The following is a 20,966-nucleotide window of genomic DNA, read 5'->3' as shown; positions in this document are numbered from 1 at the left end:
TTTTAGATAGGCTGGTAGATAGTGCTGGGGAGGAGCCAGTGGTCGTGGTGCATGTCGGCACCAACGATGTGGGGAAATGCAGTCGTGAGGTCCTGGAGGAGAAATTTAGGCTGCTGGGCAGGAAACTTAGGTCCAGGACCTCCAAGGTAGCCTTCTCAGAAGTGTTACCTGTTCCACGCGCAGGGCCGGAGAGACAGGCAGAGATCAGGAGTCTCAATGCGTGGATGAGACGATGGTGTAGGGGGGAAGGGTTCAGGTTTGTTAGGCACTGGGATACTTTTTGGAACAAGAGGGAGCTGTACAGGCGAGACGGTCTCCACTTGTCCCGAGAAGGAACCAGGCTGCTGGCACTTAAAATCAAAAAGGTGGCAGAGCAGCTTTTAAACTGAATATTGGGGGAAAGCCGACAGGAGATGAAAAGTCTCTGGTTCGGGTTGGCTCATCTGAGAGAGGTGAGGGGGTACCGGTTGCTTTTCTACAGGGAGGTGGATTGAAATTGTCCACAGAGGCCATGGCTGGTGACATGGACTGCCGGACAACGACTCGAGATAGCAAGAGGAAGGATGCAGGCTTAACTTGTAAGGGAAATTACAGCTGTTTCTATACAAATGCTAGAAGTGTCCGAGGTAAAATCGGGGAGTTGGAGTGCTTGGTGTCGGAGGGAAAAATAGACATTGTGGGTATTTCTGAAACTTGGTGGGATGAGGAAAATCAGTGGGACACAGTGATTCCCGGTTATATATTATATCGGAAGGATAGGGGGGGAAGGGTTGGAGGTGGGGTAGCTCTGTATGTCAGAGAGGGTATAAAGTCTAGAAAGATTGAGAGGCTAAGTGAATTGGATTCGCTTCTGGAAGTTCTATGGGTTGAAATAGGGGGGCCAAAAGGAAACTTAACACTGGGAGTTTGTTATCGCCCACCAGATCAAAAGATAGAGGAGGATTATAAAATGATGAATGCCTTAAAGATAGCAACTAGACAAAAACACTGTGTAATAATAGGTGATTTTAACTACCCACACATTGATTGGGTCAATATGTGTTCTAGTCGGGAAAAAGAGATTGAGTTTCTAGACACTCTAAATGACTGTGCTATGGAGCAGATGGTCACGGAACCTACCAGGGGAGAGGCGATCCTTGATTTGGTCCTAAGTAACACTCAAGACCTGGTGAGAGATGTAAAAGTGATTGCACCGCTTGGAAACAGTGATCATAATGTTGTTGAGTTCATCATTTGTACAAATAGAGAATTGGCCAAAAAGACTCACACAACCATTTTTAACTTTAAAAGGGGTAATTTCTCTGATATGAGGGGACACGTGGGGAGGAAACTGAAAGGAAAAGTAGAAAGGGTCAAAACAATTGGGGAAGCTTGGGATCTATTTAAAACTACGATCCTAGAAGCTCAAAAAATATATATTCCGCAGGTTAGGAAAGGCACAAACAGGTATAGGAAAAAGCCTGCATGGTTAACAAACAGAGTAATGGAGGCTGTAAAAAGTAAAAAGAATTCCTTTAAGCAGTGGAAAGCTAGTCACAGTGAGGCTGATAAAACGGAACACAGGCTATGGCAAATAAAATGCAAGTCTGAGGTCAGGCAGGCAAAAAGGGAATATGAGGAGCATATAGCAAAAAACGTAAAAACCAACAATAAAACTTTCTTCAAATACATTAGAAACAGGAAACCAGCCAGGGAGGCAGTGGGGCCCTTGGACGACCAAGGGGTAAAAGGAGTATTGAAGGATGATAGGGAAATGGCTGAGAAGCTAAATGCATTTTTTGCCTCCGTCTTCACTGTGGAAGATGAGAAGTGCTTGCCCACTCCAGAACCACTGATTTCAGGAGGGGTGTTGGAAGACCTGAGTCAGATTGAGGTGATGAGAGAGGAGGTCCTAAAACTGATAGACAACTTAAAAACTGAAAAATCACCAGGCCCAGATGGCATACATCCGAGAGTTCTGAAAGAACTCAAATGTGAACTTGTAGATCTCCTGACAAAGATATGTAATCTTTCCTTAAAATCTGCCTCCATTCCTGAGGATTGGAAGGTAGCTAATGTCACTCCCATCTTTAAAAAGGGTTCCAGAGGAGATCCGGGAAATTACAGGCCAGTCAGTCTGACGTCGATACCGGGTAAATTGGTGGAAACCATTATTAAGGAAAGAATTAGTAGGCACATAGATGAACAAAACCTATTGAGGCAGACTCAGCACGGTTTCTGTAAGGGAAGATCTTGTCTCACTAACCTGTTAGTGTTCTTTGAGGGGGTGAACAAACATGTGGACAAGGGGGATCCAATAGATATTATTTACCTTGACTTCCAGAAAGCTTTTGATAAAGTTCCTCATCAAAGGCTCCTAAGTAAGCTCAAAAATCATGGGATAGAAGGACAAGTCCTTTTATGGATCAAAAACTGGCTAGTTCATAGAAAACAGAGAGTGAGTGTAGGTGGGCAATTTTCTCAGTGGAGGGTGGTAAGCAGTGGGGTACCGCAGGGATCAGTACTTGGTCCACTGCTTTTTAACTTGTTCATTAATGATTTGGAGATGGGAGTAAGCAGTGAAGTGGCTAAATTTGCGGATGATACAAAGTTGTTCAGGGTGGTGAAAACCAGTGAGGATTGTGAGGCACTCCAAGGGGATCTGTCAAGGATGGGCGAGTGGGCGTCAACATGGCAAATGGGGTTCAATGTGGCCAAGTGCAAGGTGATGCACATTGGAGCCAAAAATCCTAAATATAAATACACATTGATGGGGTCTGAACTGGCAGAGACTGAGCAAGAGAGAGATCTTGGAGTTGTAGTGGATAACTCACTGAAAATGTCGAGACAGTGTGTGACTGCAATAAAGAAGGCCAATGCTATGCTGGGGATTATTAGGAAGGGTATTGAAAACAGATCAGCCAATATAATAATGCCCCTATATAAATCAATGGTGAGACCTCATTTGGAATACTGTGTGCAGTTCTGGGCACCACACCTTAAAAAGGATATTATAGCTTTGGAAAAAGTGCAGAAAAGGGCAACTCGAATGATAAAAGGGTTGGAACACTTTCCCTATGAGGAAAGGTTAAAGCGCTTAGGGCTCTTTAGCTTGGAGAAAAGACGACTGAGGGGTGACATGATCGAGGTTTATAAGATTATGCATGGGAAAGAGCAGGTAAAGAAAGAGGTACTTTTCTCCCTTTCTCACAATACAAGAACTCGTGGGCACTCCATGAAACTGCAGAGCGGTCGGGTTAGAACGGATAAAAGGAAGTACTTCTTCACCCAAAGAGTGATTAACACATGGAATTCACTGCCACAGGAAGTGGTGGGTGCTACAAGCATGGACGGCTTCAAAAGGGAATTAGATAAGCATATGGAGCAGAGGTCCATCAGTGGCTATTAGCCACAAGGTATAGCTAGGGGCTCTGGGGCAAGTGATGCTCGGTCTTCTTGGTGCTTGGGGGGGTCAACAGTGGGAGGGCTTCTAATGTCCTGGCCCCACTGCTGGATCTCCTGATGGCACTGGTATTTCTGGCCACTGTGTGACACAGAGTGTTGGACTGGATGGGCCTTTGGCCTGATCCAACATTGGCGTCTCTTATGTTCTTATGTTCTTAACTCTGAGCATGAGGTTTCTGTAGTGAATGTCAATAAATCAAAAGTAGCTTTGCCGCTTACAGATACACACTTGAACAGCATACTCAAGATTGCAACAGCACAGACATTTTGATGCAATAATTCAGAGCAAGAGGTGTCAGTTATCAGATACGGTTAAATAAACAAAACATTGCAAGAGTGCTAATGTTTTCGGCATGTTTTTTTCATTTTGAGTTTAAAAAAACCCTTTGCTTTTGTGTCCTTTATAAAGTTTATATCTCCGCTACCTGGCATTACATTTTATGACACACATGTCTCATTTATGTCAGATCCAGCCCTCATAACAAATGAGTTCGACACCCCTGCTCTAGGGCATTGTACCACACTGGGACCCCTGTCCTCCCCAGGCTCCATCCCCAAATCTCCAGGAGTTTCCCGGCCTGGATCTGGCAACCCTACCCCCCATCCCCTGCTGATGGCCAGAGGGTGACCTGACAACCCTCAAACTGATCAGAAAGTCCCAGCACACTGATCCAGCGCTCTCGCTCTCAAGCTGCGCTTCAAAGAGTTAACTGAATAGAGAGACCCGCTGCTTAGACAGGCCCGGAAATGTGGGGGGAAATAAGAAAGGGGGGGAAAGAGATTTTCCCTGCTCCTTCCTCCTAGCCGGGAGGATCGCTTGGTGGTTGCATTTTCCCCGGAGTGTTTTCGCCGGAGAATTCTTAAGAAGTCTTTTCCGGCAGCTCTCAAACGTGAGTTAAAAGGATCTTTCTCTCTCTGGCAAGGGAACAAAAACCAGAAAAGGAATAGGACTTGTAGGTAAACAGGAGAAACCTCAGCCGCTCAAGGCATATCGGGACGGCCCCCCTCCCCTAGAAAACCCCTGCGGTGTGATCCAAAGAGGACTTTCCCCTGTTATTGTGGCCGTGGGGACAAAAAGAACGGGTTAGATGATCTGTAAGCCCTTAAAGACTCCCAGATTCATTAAAATAAAGACAGAGAGAGAGAGGATACCACAGGGAGTAAAATTTTGCAGTTTCAAGTCCTTTAAAAACATGCAGAAAGAAGGAGTCCCCAGTGAATAAATACTAAAAACAGATTCAGGTGACTCGCCCTGTTGGTCTGAAGCAATAGAACAAAGTTTGAGTCTAGGCACACCTTTAAGACCAACAAAGTTTAATGCTGGGTATAATCTTTTGTGTGCATGCACACTTCTTCCGTTATCTGAAGTGTGCATACACCCTAAAGCTTATACCCAAAATTAAACTTTGTTGGTCTTAAAGGTGCCAGTGGACTCATACTAAAAACAGAATCACTGTGACAGCATCCTGTAGTGGTTAGAGTGCCGGATTATAGTCAGGGAGAGCTGGGTTCAGATCCTCCACTCTGCCATGGAGCTTCCTTGGGGGATCTTGGGCCAGTCACACTGCCTCCGTCTTTCAAGGTAGCCTACCTTGCAGGACTGTTGTGAGGACAAAATGAGGAGAGTGGTACATTGTCCGGAGCGCATCAGAGGAAGAGTGAGTGTTTAAAAGTAAAAGATGGATAGATCCAAGGTATATGTCCACTCTTCTCCCAGGCTTCAGGGGGGTTACACAAGGTCTTACAGGTTGTGTGCTCTGAGGGTGAACTGAAGCAGCCAAGTAACTCATTTTGAACATGTTGCATTCACACAAAGCTTCTTCACTGGATTGTGGTCAGTTACACTGACAAGGTCTGAGGACAGTCCGATATTTTACAACAGCAAGAATGCCTGTCAAGAGATAGACAGGCAAGCAGTGAGCTAGGTTTTTAATTTTATCTCGATGTCCTCTGACAGCACTGGAGAAACAGAGTATCAGATTAATTGGGGAGACCCAGTTTTGAAAGCTTGGTCGATGACCTTGGGCCAGTCACGCCCATCCTAAATAACACACTTTCAATGCACTTTCAGTGCACCTTACAATTGGATTTTGCTGTGTGAAACGGCAAAGTCCACTTGCAAACGGTCACTGAAGTGGATTGAGACGGCCTTATTCAGGATGTGTGGAAGCGCCCACCCTCAGTCCGACCAACCTCACAGGGTTGTTGTGTGAGAAAATGGAGGAGGGGAGACTGCGTGGGGATTTGCACCTTCCCACATTTAGTGGCCATCCTCCAGGGTGGACATGGAGCTCCTCCAGAATGACAAGTGACCTGCAGACTATAGAGATTGGTTCCCCTGGAGAAAATGGCATCTTCGAAGGGTAGACTCCATGTATTCGGCCTCACATACCAGCTGAGCTTTCTTCCCTCCCCAGACCTCTCCCTCCTCAGCCTCACATACCAGCTGAGCTCCCTTCCCTCCCCAGACCTCTCCCTCCTCAGCCTCGGCCCCCAAATCTCCAGTAATGAGTGGTCTTTGTATTGGAGGGTTAGAGGTGGCTCTTGTTATACAAATTAATATCCAGTCAAAAATAGAAGATTGAAGTCAAAATGAGGAGGAAGTTCTTGTATTTTATTGCAATGAAATATGGGAAACAGTTAGGCCAAAGGACCCATCAAAGCTGACTGCTTTCTTCTCAGCATATTCAGGAAATATGCTTCAATTAATAGGAAAACAATTAGACCAAATAGTTAATCAAAAATTGACAACTTTCTTCTTTTTCTTCTTCATCTTCTCCTTGAGCATATTCTGAACATATTCAGGAAATACATGATATTTTATACATGGACTGACATCATCAAGAAAACAATATTCAAACCGCATAATTGGTTACAAAAGACAGTGGTAATTTGAGTAATAATCCTCTGATTGGCCAGATATAAAGAAACATATCTATGTCAAACTAAGTGTTTACTTAACCTAACCTAATGATAATGGGCAAGGATTCTTCATATCAGACTAAAAATCTTATCTGACCCAGACATTGAAAGGTTTGCCCTAAGAACTACCGAATCATGAACTTTTTACCGATTATGTTGTCTGCTAACAATATCAGACCTACAAGAGGAAAGCCTTCTATATAACAGGCCTTTCTAACATCCTAATAAAATATTACTTAAAGAACAAATCGATAAAAACCAGAGAAATATGAATATGAACAATCAAGAAGGGAAAAACCTATATATGAAAATCTTTATATTCCCATTCATACTACACTCTGAATCTGACCCTGATAAAAGAAAGAGGGAGGTTTGGTGGGAAGAAAAGGGGGACTTCTGTAGACTTTGGGAGGGTTTGATAACGACACAACACACACAGATTTCTTGAAGCTGATCAGGCTCTGTCTCTGTCTCTCTCTGTACCAAACTGTTTTCCGACAGTTTTCACCGCAGCGTTTTATTAGACTCAAAGCAGGCTTAGTGAAATTCGTTACAACAGAGCAATAGACTTTGTAAGCTAAACAGCACAGTGTATTTTACAGAATGTTCTTTTCTCATAGCTCAAGTTATCTTGCTTAAATGTTGCAGATCTTGTGCTCTCAGTAATTCATTGTGCTCTTAATAATATCATAGGCTCCTACAGACTCAGCAAAGTTTGTGCCCTGCTTGCCAATCTCCCGTTGCCAATCTCCCTGTGAGAACAGAAGCCTCTCTGGGCATGCCTTGCAGAGATTTTCCTATTCCCACAGACTTCTGTGGTAGAACTTCTCTGGGCTCTAAGATTTACTCAGTGCCACAATCCCTTGAACTGGAGAGGCCACTGACTGGTTGATCACGTCTGAATTGCCCCACAATGAATTAACTCAGATTTCCCCCCCCCCTTCTCTAAAACGTGTACACGTATCATTGTGTTTTCCTGTTCCTCCACAGAAAAAGTCACCTGGGAACATGTTCTGGGTTTTGCCCGGCCTGCAGCTGAGAGGAACCCTGTAACCGTGCAGAACTACTGTGTTGTACTGACGTTCGAAGCCAGAGGTGGGGTGTGTTTCTCTCTTGTTTTGGTGGGACAGTGAAGGAGAACGTGAGCCGTTTTGTACAAACAAGAGAAAAACCACTTGGCCAGACATTCCTTGAAGAAGGAGCTGAAGCTGTGGCCCCGGCAACCGACATGGCTGCCGAATTGGGAGAGGTGTCGGCTTTGGGTCTCCGGTTCCTGGATTCCGGGCTGCAGGCAGAGGCCAGTGTGGGCGAGGCGGCCATTTTGAAAATGGGATTGGAGAGAGCCGGGGGAGCCCCTTGTGTCGTTCCGGCAGGGGGGCCCTTCGAGCCGTGCCTGAGGTGGGCCCCCCCTCAGATGGTTAAAAAGGAGCCGGGAGAAGGGCTGGTGTTGCCGAGGTGGGAGGCCCAGTGGCAGGAGTTCCTCAGGACAGTTCAGCCCCCTCAGTCTGGGTGTGGCTACAACGCGCAGCTCACAGAGGCGACACAGTGGGGCGAGACGAAGACCTCCCTGGGCCTTTTCGAGGGACTGGCTGTCACCAGCACCCAGTGGCTGACAGAAGAAGGGGTGACCAGATCCCTGCTTGGGATGAACGGAGGGGCCCACTGGGCTGGCGGAGAGCTGGACACCATGGAGGAGAGAGGATCCGGGCAGCTGAAGAAGGTCAAGGGGGAGGAAGCCGTCGGCTCAGAGGTGTGGCGCCGAAGCTTCAGGCAGTTCCGCTACCAGGAAGCCAAAGGGCCGCGGGAGGTTTACGGCCACCTCTGGGAGCTTTGCCATCAGTGGCTGAAGCCAGAACAATGCAGCAAGGAGCAGATCCTGGACTTGGTGATCCTGGAGCAGTTCTTGGCCATCCTGCCCCCGGAGATCCTGTGCTGGGTGAAGGAGCGGGGCTCCGAGAGCTGCTCCCAGGCGGTGGCCCTGGTGGAGGATTTCCTCCTGAGGCAGCAAGTGACCAAGGGGCAGGAGCAGCAGGTGAGGGGGTTTCACTGGGGGCGGCCCAGAGTTTGTGACTACGGGCCCTGATTCAAATCTCACTTCCGGCGTGAGCGTATTAAGCGGCCGTAGGTGATCCTTCCTCTCCAACCCGAGGGATTAATTATATAAGGCTACCTTACAGGGTTGTTGTGAGGCAGGTTACAAATCAAAATAATAAATAAAATAATAAAATAATCCTGGAGAGCGAGCTGGTTTACTGTTGGAGACCTGGGCTGAAACCTCCCCCGCCACCGTAAAGCTCGTTGGGTGATCTTAGGCAACTCGCTTTTCCAACCTACCCCAGCTTACAGTGTTGTCATGGGATAAAAATGCAACTAGCAAAACAATGTACGTAAAGTTCGATGATCATTTATACATGTGCCCTAGGATTAAGAATAGAAATGATGAATGATACGTCAGAAGAATAATAAATATGAAGGAAGTTTCAGATTTTGATTTCACTTTCAAATATTCTGGAGCCCCGCAGTCCCCCACCGATAGCCAGTGGTGATGGGGAGGGTTGCCAGATATTTATTTATTTATTTATTAGATTTGTACCCCGCCCTCCCCAACGGGCTCAGGGCAGCTACAACAGAGGCAATTGCCATAACAACAGTTAAAACAACATAAAAGCAATCATTATATAGTGCAGTGCTCTTGATGTTAAAGTTTTCTAATCCAAGATGAGTTCTAATCCCAGATGAGTTCCATTCAACAACCTAACCTGACAACATACATTCTTCGGTTGACTAGGCGTCTGCCCAGGGCCAGCTCACCTCCAGATCTAATCCACCGTCGAAGATGGCAACTCGGTGGTGGTATAGTGACAGCGGCGGCCCCTATGCAAAGGCCTGGCAGAAGAGCTCTGTCTTGCAGGCCCTGCGGAACTGCGCCAGGAGGAGTTCCTGCGCCAAATCCTGGAGATTTGGGGGCGGAGCCTGGGGAGGACAGGGGACCTCAGTGGGATATAGTGCCCTAGAGCCCACCTTCCAAAGACTCCATTTTCTCCAGGGGAACTGATCTCTGTAGTCTGGAGATGATCGGTAATTCTGGGAGACCCCCAGGTCCCACCTGGAGAATGGCAACCCTGCCATGTATATTTATCGCCGCTCTTGTTTTGAATATTGTCAGCATTGGGATTAATACATTGATCATGAAAACATGGGGAAACAATATTTCTTTCCTTCTGTGGAGTCGGCCTAACGTGTCTGTGGCTGGTTTTAGGTGCCAGGGAAGCTGTTCCAGGACTGGGCTGTGAATTTTCCACTGGAAGAAGGGATTTCTTCAGAAACGACGAGAACACAAACCAGCAGGGAGGTCAAGCGAGAGGGACAAGGAGTTGGCCACACTCTCAGTAAGAATCTGTTAAATCCAAAATAGATTTGGAGTTTTCTTGTCTATTCTTTGTGGGCTCCTCATCCTCATAGAACTCAAGAGTCACACTCCCGCTTTTTTGACTACCAAGGGTATCCCCAGTGGGCACAGTTGCTGACTGGCCAGGCTGAAAACAGCCTCCCAGAAGCCAGGGCCTCTGGGAAATGTAGTTTCCAAAGGCATCTTTGTGAGGACCATTGGAAACTACAAGTTCCAAGGCACCTGGTGCTAGGAACTGTGTTCATGAGCAAGTTCATTGAGCCAAGGGGAGTTCTTCTGTCCTTGAACTCTACGTGGACCAATCCCCTTTCTTCCTGCGGTGTAATTCCCCACACTCTTGCTAATGGACCATCTGGCTCAGTGGGTAGAGGACCTACTTTGCAGTGTGAAACACGCCAGGTCCGATCCCTGTTTAGATGTGACCTCTGCAGCAGCTGAATCCCTGGTCCGATAATGTTACTGTTTGTTTAGATATTGATACCCCCAATGAGGACTCAAAATAGATTGCATCCTTCTCCTCTCCTCCCATTTTATCCCCACGACGACATCTCTATGAGGACGGTTAGGCTGAGAGTGACTGGCGGGTGGACACCCAGTAAGCAGGGCTATTTTTGGGCAGGAACGCACAGGAACGGAGTTCCGGCTGGCTCCCGAGTTGGCCACACCCAGCAGGAACTCATTAGCATAATAGGCCACACCCAACAGCAGAAACTCATTCGGATTGGCTACAATTAGGGGTGTGTGGCCTAACATGCAAAGGAGTTCCTGCTACAAAAAAAAAGCCTTGGGTTTTGGCAACAAACAAGGTAAACAGAATAAGAAGCAAATGGTGGGTGTGGCTGGATGAGCACACTTCTGGTAACATGGGGGTATGACCTAATATGCCAATGAGATGTGCTGTCAGGGGTGTGGCCTAATATGCTAATAGGTTTCTGCTGTTGGGTGTGGCCTACTATGCTAATGAGTTCCTGCTGGGCTTTTTCCACAAAAAAAGCCCTCCCAGTAAGCATTCATTGCAGACTGGGCATTCGAATCTGGGTAGCTCCAGGATCCTGGTCTGAGACTCTAACCGTTTTGCAATGCTGCCTCTCCTGTATGAATCGATAGGAAGGGCCATGGCTCAGCGGAAGAGCCTCTGCTTTTGCACGCAGAAGGTCCCCAGTTCAGTCCCCGGCATCTCCAGTTAAAAGAATCAGGCAGTAGGTGATGCCCGAGACGCTGGAGAGCGGCTGGCAGTCTGAGCAGACAAGACAGACGATGATAGACCAAGGGTCTCTTTCAGTCTAAGGCAGTGTGTCCATGTGCCCATGGGATAAGGCAACTGGGTAAGATCAGCAGCTGCCCAGGCCTTATGGAACGTCCTGCCTGTGGAGGTCAGTAGGGCTCCCAGGCTTCTGTGATCCCACAGAATACGGGAAACAGAAATATCCAGAAAGTGATGTTTATGAAGGAAGTGGTGGCGGCGGAAAGGGCCATTATCTTGGTGCCGACTCATGGCGACCTCAGGACCACAGGGGTTTTTCAAGGCCAGAGAGAATAGAGGTGGCCTGCCATTGCCTGCCTGTGTATCATGACCCTGGACTTCCTTGGTGGTCTCCAGGGTTGCCAGTTCTAGGTTGGCAAACTCCTGGAGATTGGGGACTGAGCCTTGGGAGGACATGGACCTCAGTGGGGTATAATGCTATAGAATCCACCCACTAAACATCCATTTTCTCCTGGGGGAACTGATATTTATTTATTTATTTATACATACTATTTTAAGTGAGCAGTGCCTGTGTAGTTTGGTGTGGTGGTTAAGTGCGTTGGACTCTAATCTGGCAAAACCGGGTTTGATTCCCCACTCCTCCACTTGCACCTGGCTGGATGACCTTGGGCAAGCCATGACTCTGATAAGAGCTGTTCTCTCAAGAGCAGTTTCTGTCAGACCCACCTACCTCACAGGGTGTCTGTTGTGGGGAGGGGAAGGGAAAGGAGTTTGTAAGCCGCTCTGAAACACCTTTGGGTAGTGAAGGGCGGGGTATAAATCCAATCTCTTCTCTTCCTCTTCTTCTAATCTGGGAGAACCGGGTTTGATTCCCCACTCCTCCACTTGCACCTGTCTGGATGACCTTGGGGAAGCCATAACTCTGATAAGAGCTGTTCTTGAAAAAGGGCAGTTTCTGTCAGAGCTCTCTCAGCCCCACCTACCTCACAGGGTGTCTGTTGTGGGGAGGGGAAGGGAAAGGAGTTTGTAAGCCGCTCTGAGACACCTTTGGGTAGTGAAGGGCGGGGTATAAATCCAATCTCCTCCTCTTCTTCTTCTTCTTCTGTGTATGTGCTTGCGAGCCTGGAAGTCACCGTGACTCCTGGCGACCCCTAGTGGGGCTAGGACGTTTCAGAGAGGTGGCTTGGTCACCTGCCTCAGCACCCTGGCCCTGGTATTCCTTGGAGGTCTCCCATCCAAGTCCTTGCTAGGGCCGGCCCTGCTTAGCTTCCAAGATCTGACGAGACCGGGCTTGCCTGGGGCTATCCAGGTCAGGGCCTGGGGAGCTGATCTTGGTAGTCTAGAGATGAGCTGTAATTCCAGGGGCTCCCCAGGTCTCTCCTGGAGGTTGGCATCCCTGTCTCCCATCCGAGGGCTAAGCGGGGCTGACCCTGCTTAGCTTCTAGGATCTAGCGTGACGGGGCTGGCTTGGTGGTCCAGCATCCAGGTCAGGGCGTGGAGACATTAGGGCTACAGTAAAATGGAACTGTGAGTTTTTGGTTTCTTATGTCTTCTGCTGTTTTTGTCGCATTGTTTTCTAGTTTTGTAATCCGTCCTTAACGGCTGTCGATCACATCGGCTCGCCCTGTGTAATCTGCACTGAGTTTCCGTGAGAAAGGTGGACGACAAGCACAATCCATTAAATAGCAAATGAAATGAAATGCTTGTTTATAGTCTGCCTTCCTTTGCCCGAGGCTCTAGGGATATTACAAAATTTGACAATGCCGCAGGAACAGTGTAAAACGTATAATAAAATAAAAATAAGGACCCGGGTTCAGTCCCCTATACCCTTCTGGGCCCGAGACTCTGGAGAGTCTCCTACCAATCAGACTAGAAAATACTGGTCTGGATGAACCAGTAGGGTGGTCCAGTAAACAATTAAATAATAACTATAGTATGGTATTGTTTGTCGGATAGCCAGGAGATCCTAAGATTGTCTGGCAGCTGGAAGTTCTAGCTCTTTAGCATTGTGCATCGCCAGGTGGCGAGCTAGACTATTGTAAGGCAGGAGATGTTTCAGAAGCGGTTTGCCATTGCCTGCCTCTGTGTCACGAGATTGGTATTCCTTGGAGGTCTCCCATCCAAATACTGACCAGGGCTGGCCCTGCTTAGCTTCCAAGTTCTGTCAAGATTGGGCTAGCCTCAGCCATCCAGGTCAGGGCTGGTAGTTCAGTATAAGGCCCCTTCATAGGTATAATTTAGTCACATCTCTGGTGTGCTTTTAGCAGTTTTCCCTCTTGATTCCAGCAGGTGGAGGCTGGCCGATTGGGAATGAAGAAGCGCAAAGGGAGATAGAAGAGATCAAGCACTGCATGCTGGGAGAAAATAACGGGACCCCGGGGGAACGTGCCTGGCAGGACGGAGATGAAGCAGAGAAGCGCGGAAATAAATCCCTCACTTGCCTGCCGGGTGATAAATCCCTCACTTGCCACCCAGTCTCGCAAAGAACCTGTAGCGCAAGCCGAAGGAGTAAGTGCCTGGTCTGTGGGAAGGTCTTCGGAAAGGACTCGGACCTTCACAGACACCAGAGAATCCACATAGGGGAGAAACTCTACGAATGCTCAGACTGCGGGAAAACTTTCCCTCTGATCTCGCAGCTCTGTAGCCACAAGAGAATCCACGCGGGAGACAAGCCGTACAAATGTTCGGAGTGCCCCAAAAGCTTCTCGAATAGGTGGAACCTTGTCAGCCACCAGAGGATGCACACGGGAGAGAGGATGTACAAGTGCCCAGACTGTGGGAAAAACTTTTCTCGGGGCGAGCACCTTCTGCGACATCAGAGAACCCACACGGGAGAGAAAATGTACAAATGCCCAGACTGTGGGAAAAGTTTTTTCCGGGGCGAGCACCTCCTGAGACATCGGAGGACCCACACGGGAGAGAAACCGTACGAATGCCTGGACTGCGGGAAAAGCTTCGCTCTCAGCCACCACCTGATCAGCCACCAAAGGATCCACACAGGAGAGAAACCCTACCAGTGCTCGGAATGTGGGAAAAGATTCAACCGGAGCACCAACCTGAAGAGCCATAAGAAAACCCACACGGGAGAGAAGCCGCACAAATGTGTCCACTGTGGCATGAGCTTCACGCGTCATACGAACCTTATGAAACACATGATAAGGGAAGTCACGCAGCAGGGGAACTGTGCCAACAAGATGACCCCATGTATGCCCACCTGAGTTCCTGGGAGGAAGGGGGGGGGGACACCTGTGGGTGATACATAGATAAAGGAGACTTGTAAATAGGGACTTTGCCTGATCGTCTAGGGCGAGTCGGATTAATCTTCTGGTGATTAAGCAGGGAACCTTTTGCTAAAGGGGAAGACATTTGGTTTGTTAAGGCTGTTGGTAGGCCAGTGGTGATAAACATAGGATATGCTGTGGGCATGAGGACTGGCGGAAAAAGTAGGACACTTTTCAAAGAAAAACGTTGCCCTTCCTGAAACGCCTCAGTGGGCCTAGGGAACAGGAGAAAATGTTCGCCCCCTGGTGAGGGCAGAGGGCGTTGCTCTGATTTGGCTTTATGATGTCATCACAGAGCCAGTCCCGGTTTGTTCATTGGCTGGGCCCCATACCGAGCAAGAGCACTCTTTTTTCAATAAAAGTCAGCCACTGAACGGGGAGCAAACTGACTGGGGGAAAGATTGGGGGGGGGGAGTCCCTTGGCAAACAGTTTGGGGATGGAAAGTGTCATCTAGTCTCAGCCGACTTAGGGCGACTCTGCAGGGTTTTCAAGGCAAGAGATGTTCAGAGGTGGCTTGACATCGCCTGCCTCTGTGTAGCGACCCTGGACTTCCCTGGTGGTCACCCGTCCAACCAGAGCCGACCTGGCTTAGCTTCTGAGATCTGGGCCGCCCAGAACAAGCAAGTCTTGTCGGTCCCAGAAGTGAAATTCTTGAACACCCCTATGCTGGGAGACTTCCCAAGAATGTTTGTGTTCAATGCTCCTTCTAAGCTGTGGAGTCTTGCGAGCAAAAATTCTACTTTGTGAGCTCCTGGCATTAAAGTTGTGAGCGAGCGATTTGGCTGCTGCCTGAATTAGTTTGCTCTGGAGCCCTCCTTCCTGAGCTAAGACACAAATGTGTGAGCCAGAGGCAGAAAAACTGTGAGCTACCTCACACTAACTCAGCTTAGAGGGAACGCTGTGTTACAAGAACGCTTCACACATAACTCTTGAATATTGAAATACACTCAAGAACCCACTTGGTACAGAGTGAAATCTTACCCATGCTTGCTTGGCTTGTAGGGAAAAAGCCGCGCATGGAACCCAAATTTCATTTTGGAGAGGCCTTGCACTATGTTGACGTGAAGGGAATAAGCCAGTGGCTGAATTAGGACTGAGTAGACCCGGGTTCAAATTCCTTCAAGGCCAATGAAGGGCGATCGTGGGCTAGTCACGCACTCTCACTTTCTGGTGGTCGTGAAGATGAAGTACAGAAACGTGTAAGGCACGCCTCTTCAGAGGAAGGGTAGCGTAAAATGCTGAAATAAATAATGGTTGTCAGGACTGATAGGCCTTCATTGTGATAGATCGGGGGGGGGGGATTGTAGTCTGTCCACATCAGCAGCAGCAGCCGCAGCAGCAGAAGAAGAAGAAGAAGAAGAAGAAGAAGAGATTGGATTTATACCCCGCCCTTCACTTGGAGTCTCAGAGCGGCTTACAAACTCCTTCCCCTTCCCCTCCCCACAACAGAGACCCTGTGAGGTGGGTGGGGCTGAGAGAACTCTGACACAAACTGCTCTTTTTTAAGGACAGCTGTGCCAGAACTTGTGACTGACCCAAGGTCACATCAGCAGGTGCAAGTGGAGGAATGGGGAATCAAACCCGGTTCTCCCAGATTAGAGTCTGCCCACTTAACCCCTACACCAAACAGAAAAGAGCAGGAGTCCAGGAGCACCTTAAAGCCTAACAAAATTTGTGGCAGGGTTAGGAGCTTTCATGAGTCACGGCTCACTTCTTCAGATTCTTCGAAAGTGACTCACGAAAGCTCATCCCCTACCACAGATTCCGTTAGTCTTTCAGGTGCTGCCGGACTCTTGGGCCTTCATTGTCTCGTCGGCATCACTCCCGACTAGAGTTGCCCCACGTGCTCTCCCAGAATCACAGCTGCCCTCCAGATGACAGAGATCCATTCCTGTGGAGAAAATGGCAGCTCTGGAGGGTGGGCTCTTATCACCTCCCTGCTGAGCTCCCCCTGCTCCCCGCATTTTGATCTCCCCAGGCTCTGCTCCCAAATCTCCAGGACGTTCCCAAACCAGAGTTGGCAACCTGGCTCCTCTACCCTTTGGGTTAGCACCTGGCCCCTCACTGCCTTGGCCAGTTCTGGACCGGTCTGCCAGATTCTGCAGAAATCGCTAGGCAAGGATGGAAGTGGAGCTGGAGAAACCAGTGTGAGGTTGGTGGTGTGTCCAATCCCTCCCCAGTTTGGGGTAGTGGTTAAGTGCGCAGACTCTAATCTGGGAGAACCGGGTTTGATTCCCCCTCTCCTCCACTTGCAGCCGCTGGTGTGACCTTGGGTCAGTCACAAGGCCTCTCAGAGCTGTTCTCTCGAGCAGTTCTCGAGAGAGCTCTCTCAGCCCTGCCTACCTCACATGTTGTGGGAATGGGAATGGAAAGGAGATTGTAAGCCGCTCTGAGACTCCGAGTGAAGGGCGGGGTATAAATACAATCCCCCTCTCCTCCACTTGCAGCCGCTGGTGTAACCTTGGGTAAGTCACAAGTTCTGTCAGAGCTGTTCTCTTAAGGGCAGTTCTCGAGAGAGCTCTCTCAGCCCCAACCACCTCACGGTGTGTCTGTTGTGGGGAGGGGAAGGGAAAGGAGATTGTAAGCCGCTCTGAGACTCCGAGTGAAGGGCAGGGTATGAATCCAATGTCGTCGTCTTCTCCGACTGCAGGAGCATCAGGCCTTTTATCCACCTGGGCCAATCAGATGTGCTCATTCTGACCGTCCCAGACCTTTCCCCCTCCTCCTGGCAAATCTGCAAAAGTCAACTTTAATTTTGGCTTAATTGAGCTCAATCCCTATCAGTGAACTTCCATCTGAATGAGAAATTTCCCACTGCCAGCTTGTTACCCACACACCTGCTGCCCTGCTTGCCTCCTGCGTGAGTGCCATGGCTTTATTATTCATTTAGGATCATTTGCATTATCTATAGGCTGCCTTTTGCACTGAGACGCAAGGCAGGTAAGATATGCACTCAGTAGGATGAGACCTCTAATAAGCAATGTAACAGGACTAGGATTACAGCCGTCTGAAACAGCTAAATTATTCATCATCCAGAGAACAAGAGAAAGAAAAAGCCATGCACATGTGCTAAATAATGCAAAAACAATACTATATTTTTGAATGATTATAACAATATATTTCAAAATTGTGTGGAAAAAAATACAAATGGGTCCAAAACATTGAGTTAAAATTTTCCGGACTATCCAGTCTCTTGTTCTCTGGATATTACGAGCTGTGATTCTCTAGTCTTGTAGCTGTATAAATGATTAAACATGACATGCTAGAGACGAAGTAAATGGCATTACAGAAGTAAAAATACAATGCCTTGAGGGAAAGATAATACACAGAGCAAACAGATAACACATCCCATACATAGTAATAAAGATGGTCCTGGCCTCACTGCTGGACCATCTGGCCCCACTGGTGAACCTCCTGGTGGCACCTTGGTTCTGACCCCACCGTTTGCAAGACCGGAGCAGGGTTGTTCATGACAGGAAGCTTTGGAGGTCATGAATCCATAGGGATGCTATAAAATCAGAAGTGACTTGACGGCGCTTAACAGACACACAAAGGATGTTCTGCTCTGTAGGGGGAACTATTGGGTGGCTTCCAGAATCTGGCGCTGGTATTGACAGGCTGGGGAGGTTGTGCCAAAACAGACCAACTCTTGAGTCAATTCGGGGTTGCCAGCCTCCAGGTGGGGGCTGGAGATCTCCTGGAACCACAGCTGCTCTCCAGAGTACACAAATTGCTTATTTATTATTTTGTATTTAAAACATTTATCCCACTTACCATGGAGAAAACGTATGCTTTGGAAGGTGGGACTCGATGACATTAGAACCTACCAAGGTTCCGTCCCCTCCCTCAACCCCACTTTACCAGGCTCCATCCTCAGATCTGGTATCTCCGTACCCAGAGCTGGCAGCCTTCGCAGGCCATTGTTTATTACAGTCCCTATTGTCTCCTGGGACTGGCCGTGGTTCTCTAGGGCTCACCCGGTGGTATTTCCACATCACCTGCTACTAACTCGTGTTTGCCAACCTCCCGGTGGCACCTGGAGACACCCTACTATTACAATTGCTCTCCACACTACCAAGATCAGTTCTACACTCCATGTAGTGGAGGAAAGTTTTGTCAAGTCACAGCTGACTTATGGAGACATCCCCCCCCCCCTAGGGTTAAGGCAAGAGACGTTCAAACGGTTTGCCATTGCTTGCCTCCACCTCACAGCCCTGGTATTCCTTGGAGGTCTTCCATCCAAGTACTAGCTAAGGCTGATCCTGCTTAGCTTCCGAGATCTGATGAGATCGGGCTCTCTAGGCTATCCAGGACTCAGGGCACTACACTATACTCTTTAGAGATGGGCTCCTGCCCTTTTCCAAGATGGCTGCACCGGAGGCGTCATCATAAGTAAAAGGCGTGCTTTACCCTTTTCCATGATGGCTGCGCTGTATTCGTCCCCAAAACAAAATGTCTGTTTTGCCCGTTTCTAAGATGGCTGCGCTACAGACATTGCCAGTACGTCTATTGCTCCTGGGGACTAGGACGAACGAAGGGAACCGTAGGTGGGCAATTAAGCGAGGAAACAACGAGCAGCGGAGCAAATACAAGAACAGCGACGATGACGGATGTTTGGGCAGCAACGAGACGAAGTCCCATGCACACATTACGGTTTTCACGTGTCCACCAAGGAGTGCAAAGTGTGAGTGTGTGTGAGACCAGCACCTGTATCATGGAGGTATGCGGTGAGAATTGTCGTTGGTTCTGGACTGGCTCTTTGCGGTGGGCATACCTGGTGGCAAAGGCAGCCCCAGGTTTGCATCAGTGTAATGTGTGAAAGACACATAAGAGCATAAGAAGAGCCCTCCTGGATCAGACCAATAGTCCATCTAGTCCAGCATCCTGCCTCACACGGTGGCCAACCAGAACAAAGTCTGAGTCCAGTGGCACCTTTAAGACCAACAAAGTTTAATTCTGGGTTAGTCTTATAGGTGCCACTAGACTCAAACTTTGTTTTGTTGCTTCAGACCAACATGGCTACCCAGCTGAATATCTATCTTAGTGGCCAACCAGTTCCTCTGGATGTCTGAACGGCACAGAGGCCTCGCGAGGCCTTCCCTGATGTTGCCTCCTGGCTCTGGGATTCAGAGGCTTAGTGCCTCTGAATGTAGAGGATCCCCTCAGTCACCATGGCTGGTAGCCACTATTAAGAGTTATCCTCCATGAATCTATCTAATCCCCTTTGAAAGCTGTTTATTCCTGTGACCATCAGTACACCCTCTGGCAGCGAATTCCACATTTTAATCACTCCCTCACATTTTAATCTCTTTAATCATTGGCTGCCCTACCGTTCTAGTATTGTGGGAAAGGGAGAAAATTTCCCTTTGTCCACTCTCTCCATCCCATGCATAATTGTATAAACCTCTGTCAGGTCGTCTTTAGATTTTGGGTAGCCGTGTTGGTCTGAAGCGACAGAACAAAGTTTGGAGTCCAGTGCCGCCTTTAAGAACAACAAAGTTTAGTTCTGGGGACAAGCTTTCGTGTGCGTGCATACTTCTTCACTGTATTTGAAGAAGTGTGCATGCACACTAAAGCTTATACTCAGGATCAATGTTCCCTCTAAGCTGTGGAGTCTTGTGAGCAAAAAATCTATTTTGTGAGCTCCTGGCATTAAAGTTGTGAGCGAGCAATTTGGCTGCTGCATAAATTAGTTCGCTCTGGAACCCTCCTTCCTGAGCGAAGACAAAAATGTGTGAGCCGGAGGCTAAAAAACTGTGAGCTAGCTCACACTAACTCATCTTAGAGGGAACACTGCTCAGGATTACATTTTGCTGTTCTTAAGCCCCAAACTTCGTTCCCCCCCCCCCCCCCCCCTTAGTCGTCTCTTCTAAACTGAAAAGTCCCAGACGCGTCAGCCTTTTCCTCTTAGGGAAGGTGCTCCAAGCCCCTAAACATCTTGGTCGCCCTCCTCTGTTCTTTTTCCAGCTCTGCCATATCCTGACTTGCGAGTAAGCACAGTGGCATCTTCTGCGCACGGATTGATAGACCAGGCACCGCGCAACAGCAAAACCGCAAAACCTTTCTTCTTAACATGCACGCCTGGGGTCATAGGGGCTGCAGAGCATGCGCCCCCTCACTTCCTCGCGAGTAAACCCACCCCCCCCTATAGATTGATCCATCTATAGGGGGTGGTAAACCCCACGGTGTCTACACAGCGAGACGTGCAGGGGATCGGGCCCGAGTATTGTGACTCGTTTTTAGGTAGGATCTCAGACGTTCTGTCCGGCGAAGGATTCTTTTGACAGCCGCTAGGATTCCTAGAGAGGCCACGGGAGGGGGGAAATAATCTGCAAGGGGGGCTGGAAATAGCGACGGCCACTTCCTGTTCCTTTCTCGTTCCACCTTCCCCCCCTCCCCTCCAGCCTGGGAGATCCTGCCTATTTTTTTTTTCTCTCTCTCTCTCTCTCCAATTGGTTGTGCAATTTGGTCATTGTGCCTCGGTGTGTGAAAGATCTCCGGATCGGCAGCCTTTCCTGCAACTTTCAGGTGGGGAGATAAAAGCGGGGAAGGGGGTGGGTGGGTTGTTTCTTCCATTTGCGGTGCTTTTAAGAAATAGGGAGACAAAAGGAGGAGGGGAGGCAGAGCCATGTTGGACAAGGCGGGGGGGGGGGGGGATCAAAGGGGGCCTGCCATTTCCAGGCCGATGTTTTTTTCCATCACGTT

At 48.6% G+C, this 20,966-nt stretch overlaps 2 protein-coding genes and 1 long non-coding RNA gene across 3 annotated transcripts in view; 2 read left to right on the top strand and 1 right to left on the bottom strand.

Moving 5' to 3' along the window:
* The window catches only part of LOC107106595, a 450,486-nt gene that overhangs the window by 198,321 nt on the left and 231,199 nt on the right, over nucleotides 1-20,966 (bottom strand).
* Nucleotides 1-20,966, top strand: part of LOC107106577 — a 42,128-nt gene that overhangs the window by 11,946 nt on the left and 9,216 nt on the right. Inside the window, exons 5-7 of the mRNA XM_015406758.1 lie at nucleotides 7,497-8,398; nucleotides 9,626-9,755; nucleotides 13,266-14,143. Of these exons, the coding sequence (XP_015262244.1) occupies nucleotides 7,497-8,398; nucleotides 9,626-9,755; nucleotides 13,266-14,143 (1,910 nt within the window). The remainder of the gene's footprint in view (nucleotides 1-7,496; nucleotides 8,399-9,625; nucleotides 9,756-13,265; nucleotides 14,144-20,966) is intronic.
* Nucleotides 20,671-20,966, top strand: part of LOC107106597 — a 3,040-nt gene continuing 2,744 nt past the window's right edge. Inside the window, exon 1 of the long non-coding RNA XR_001482367.1 lies at nucleotides 20,671-20,789. This is a non-coding gene — a long non-coding RNA (uncharacterized LOC107106597). The remainder of the gene's footprint in view (nucleotides 20,790-20,966) is intronic.

The sequence above is a fragment of the Gekko japonicus genome, unplaced genomic scaffold (genome assembly GCF_001447785.1).
Source record: "Gekko japonicus isolate JY-2015 unplaced genomic scaffold, Gekko_japonicus_V1.1 scaffold542, whole genome shotgun sequence".
Classification (NCBI taxonomy): domain Eukaryota; kingdom Metazoa; phylum Chordata; class Lepidosauria; order Squamata; family Gekkonidae; genus Gekko; species Gekko japonicus.
This window is presented reverse-complemented; position numbering and strand designations above follow the sequence as displayed.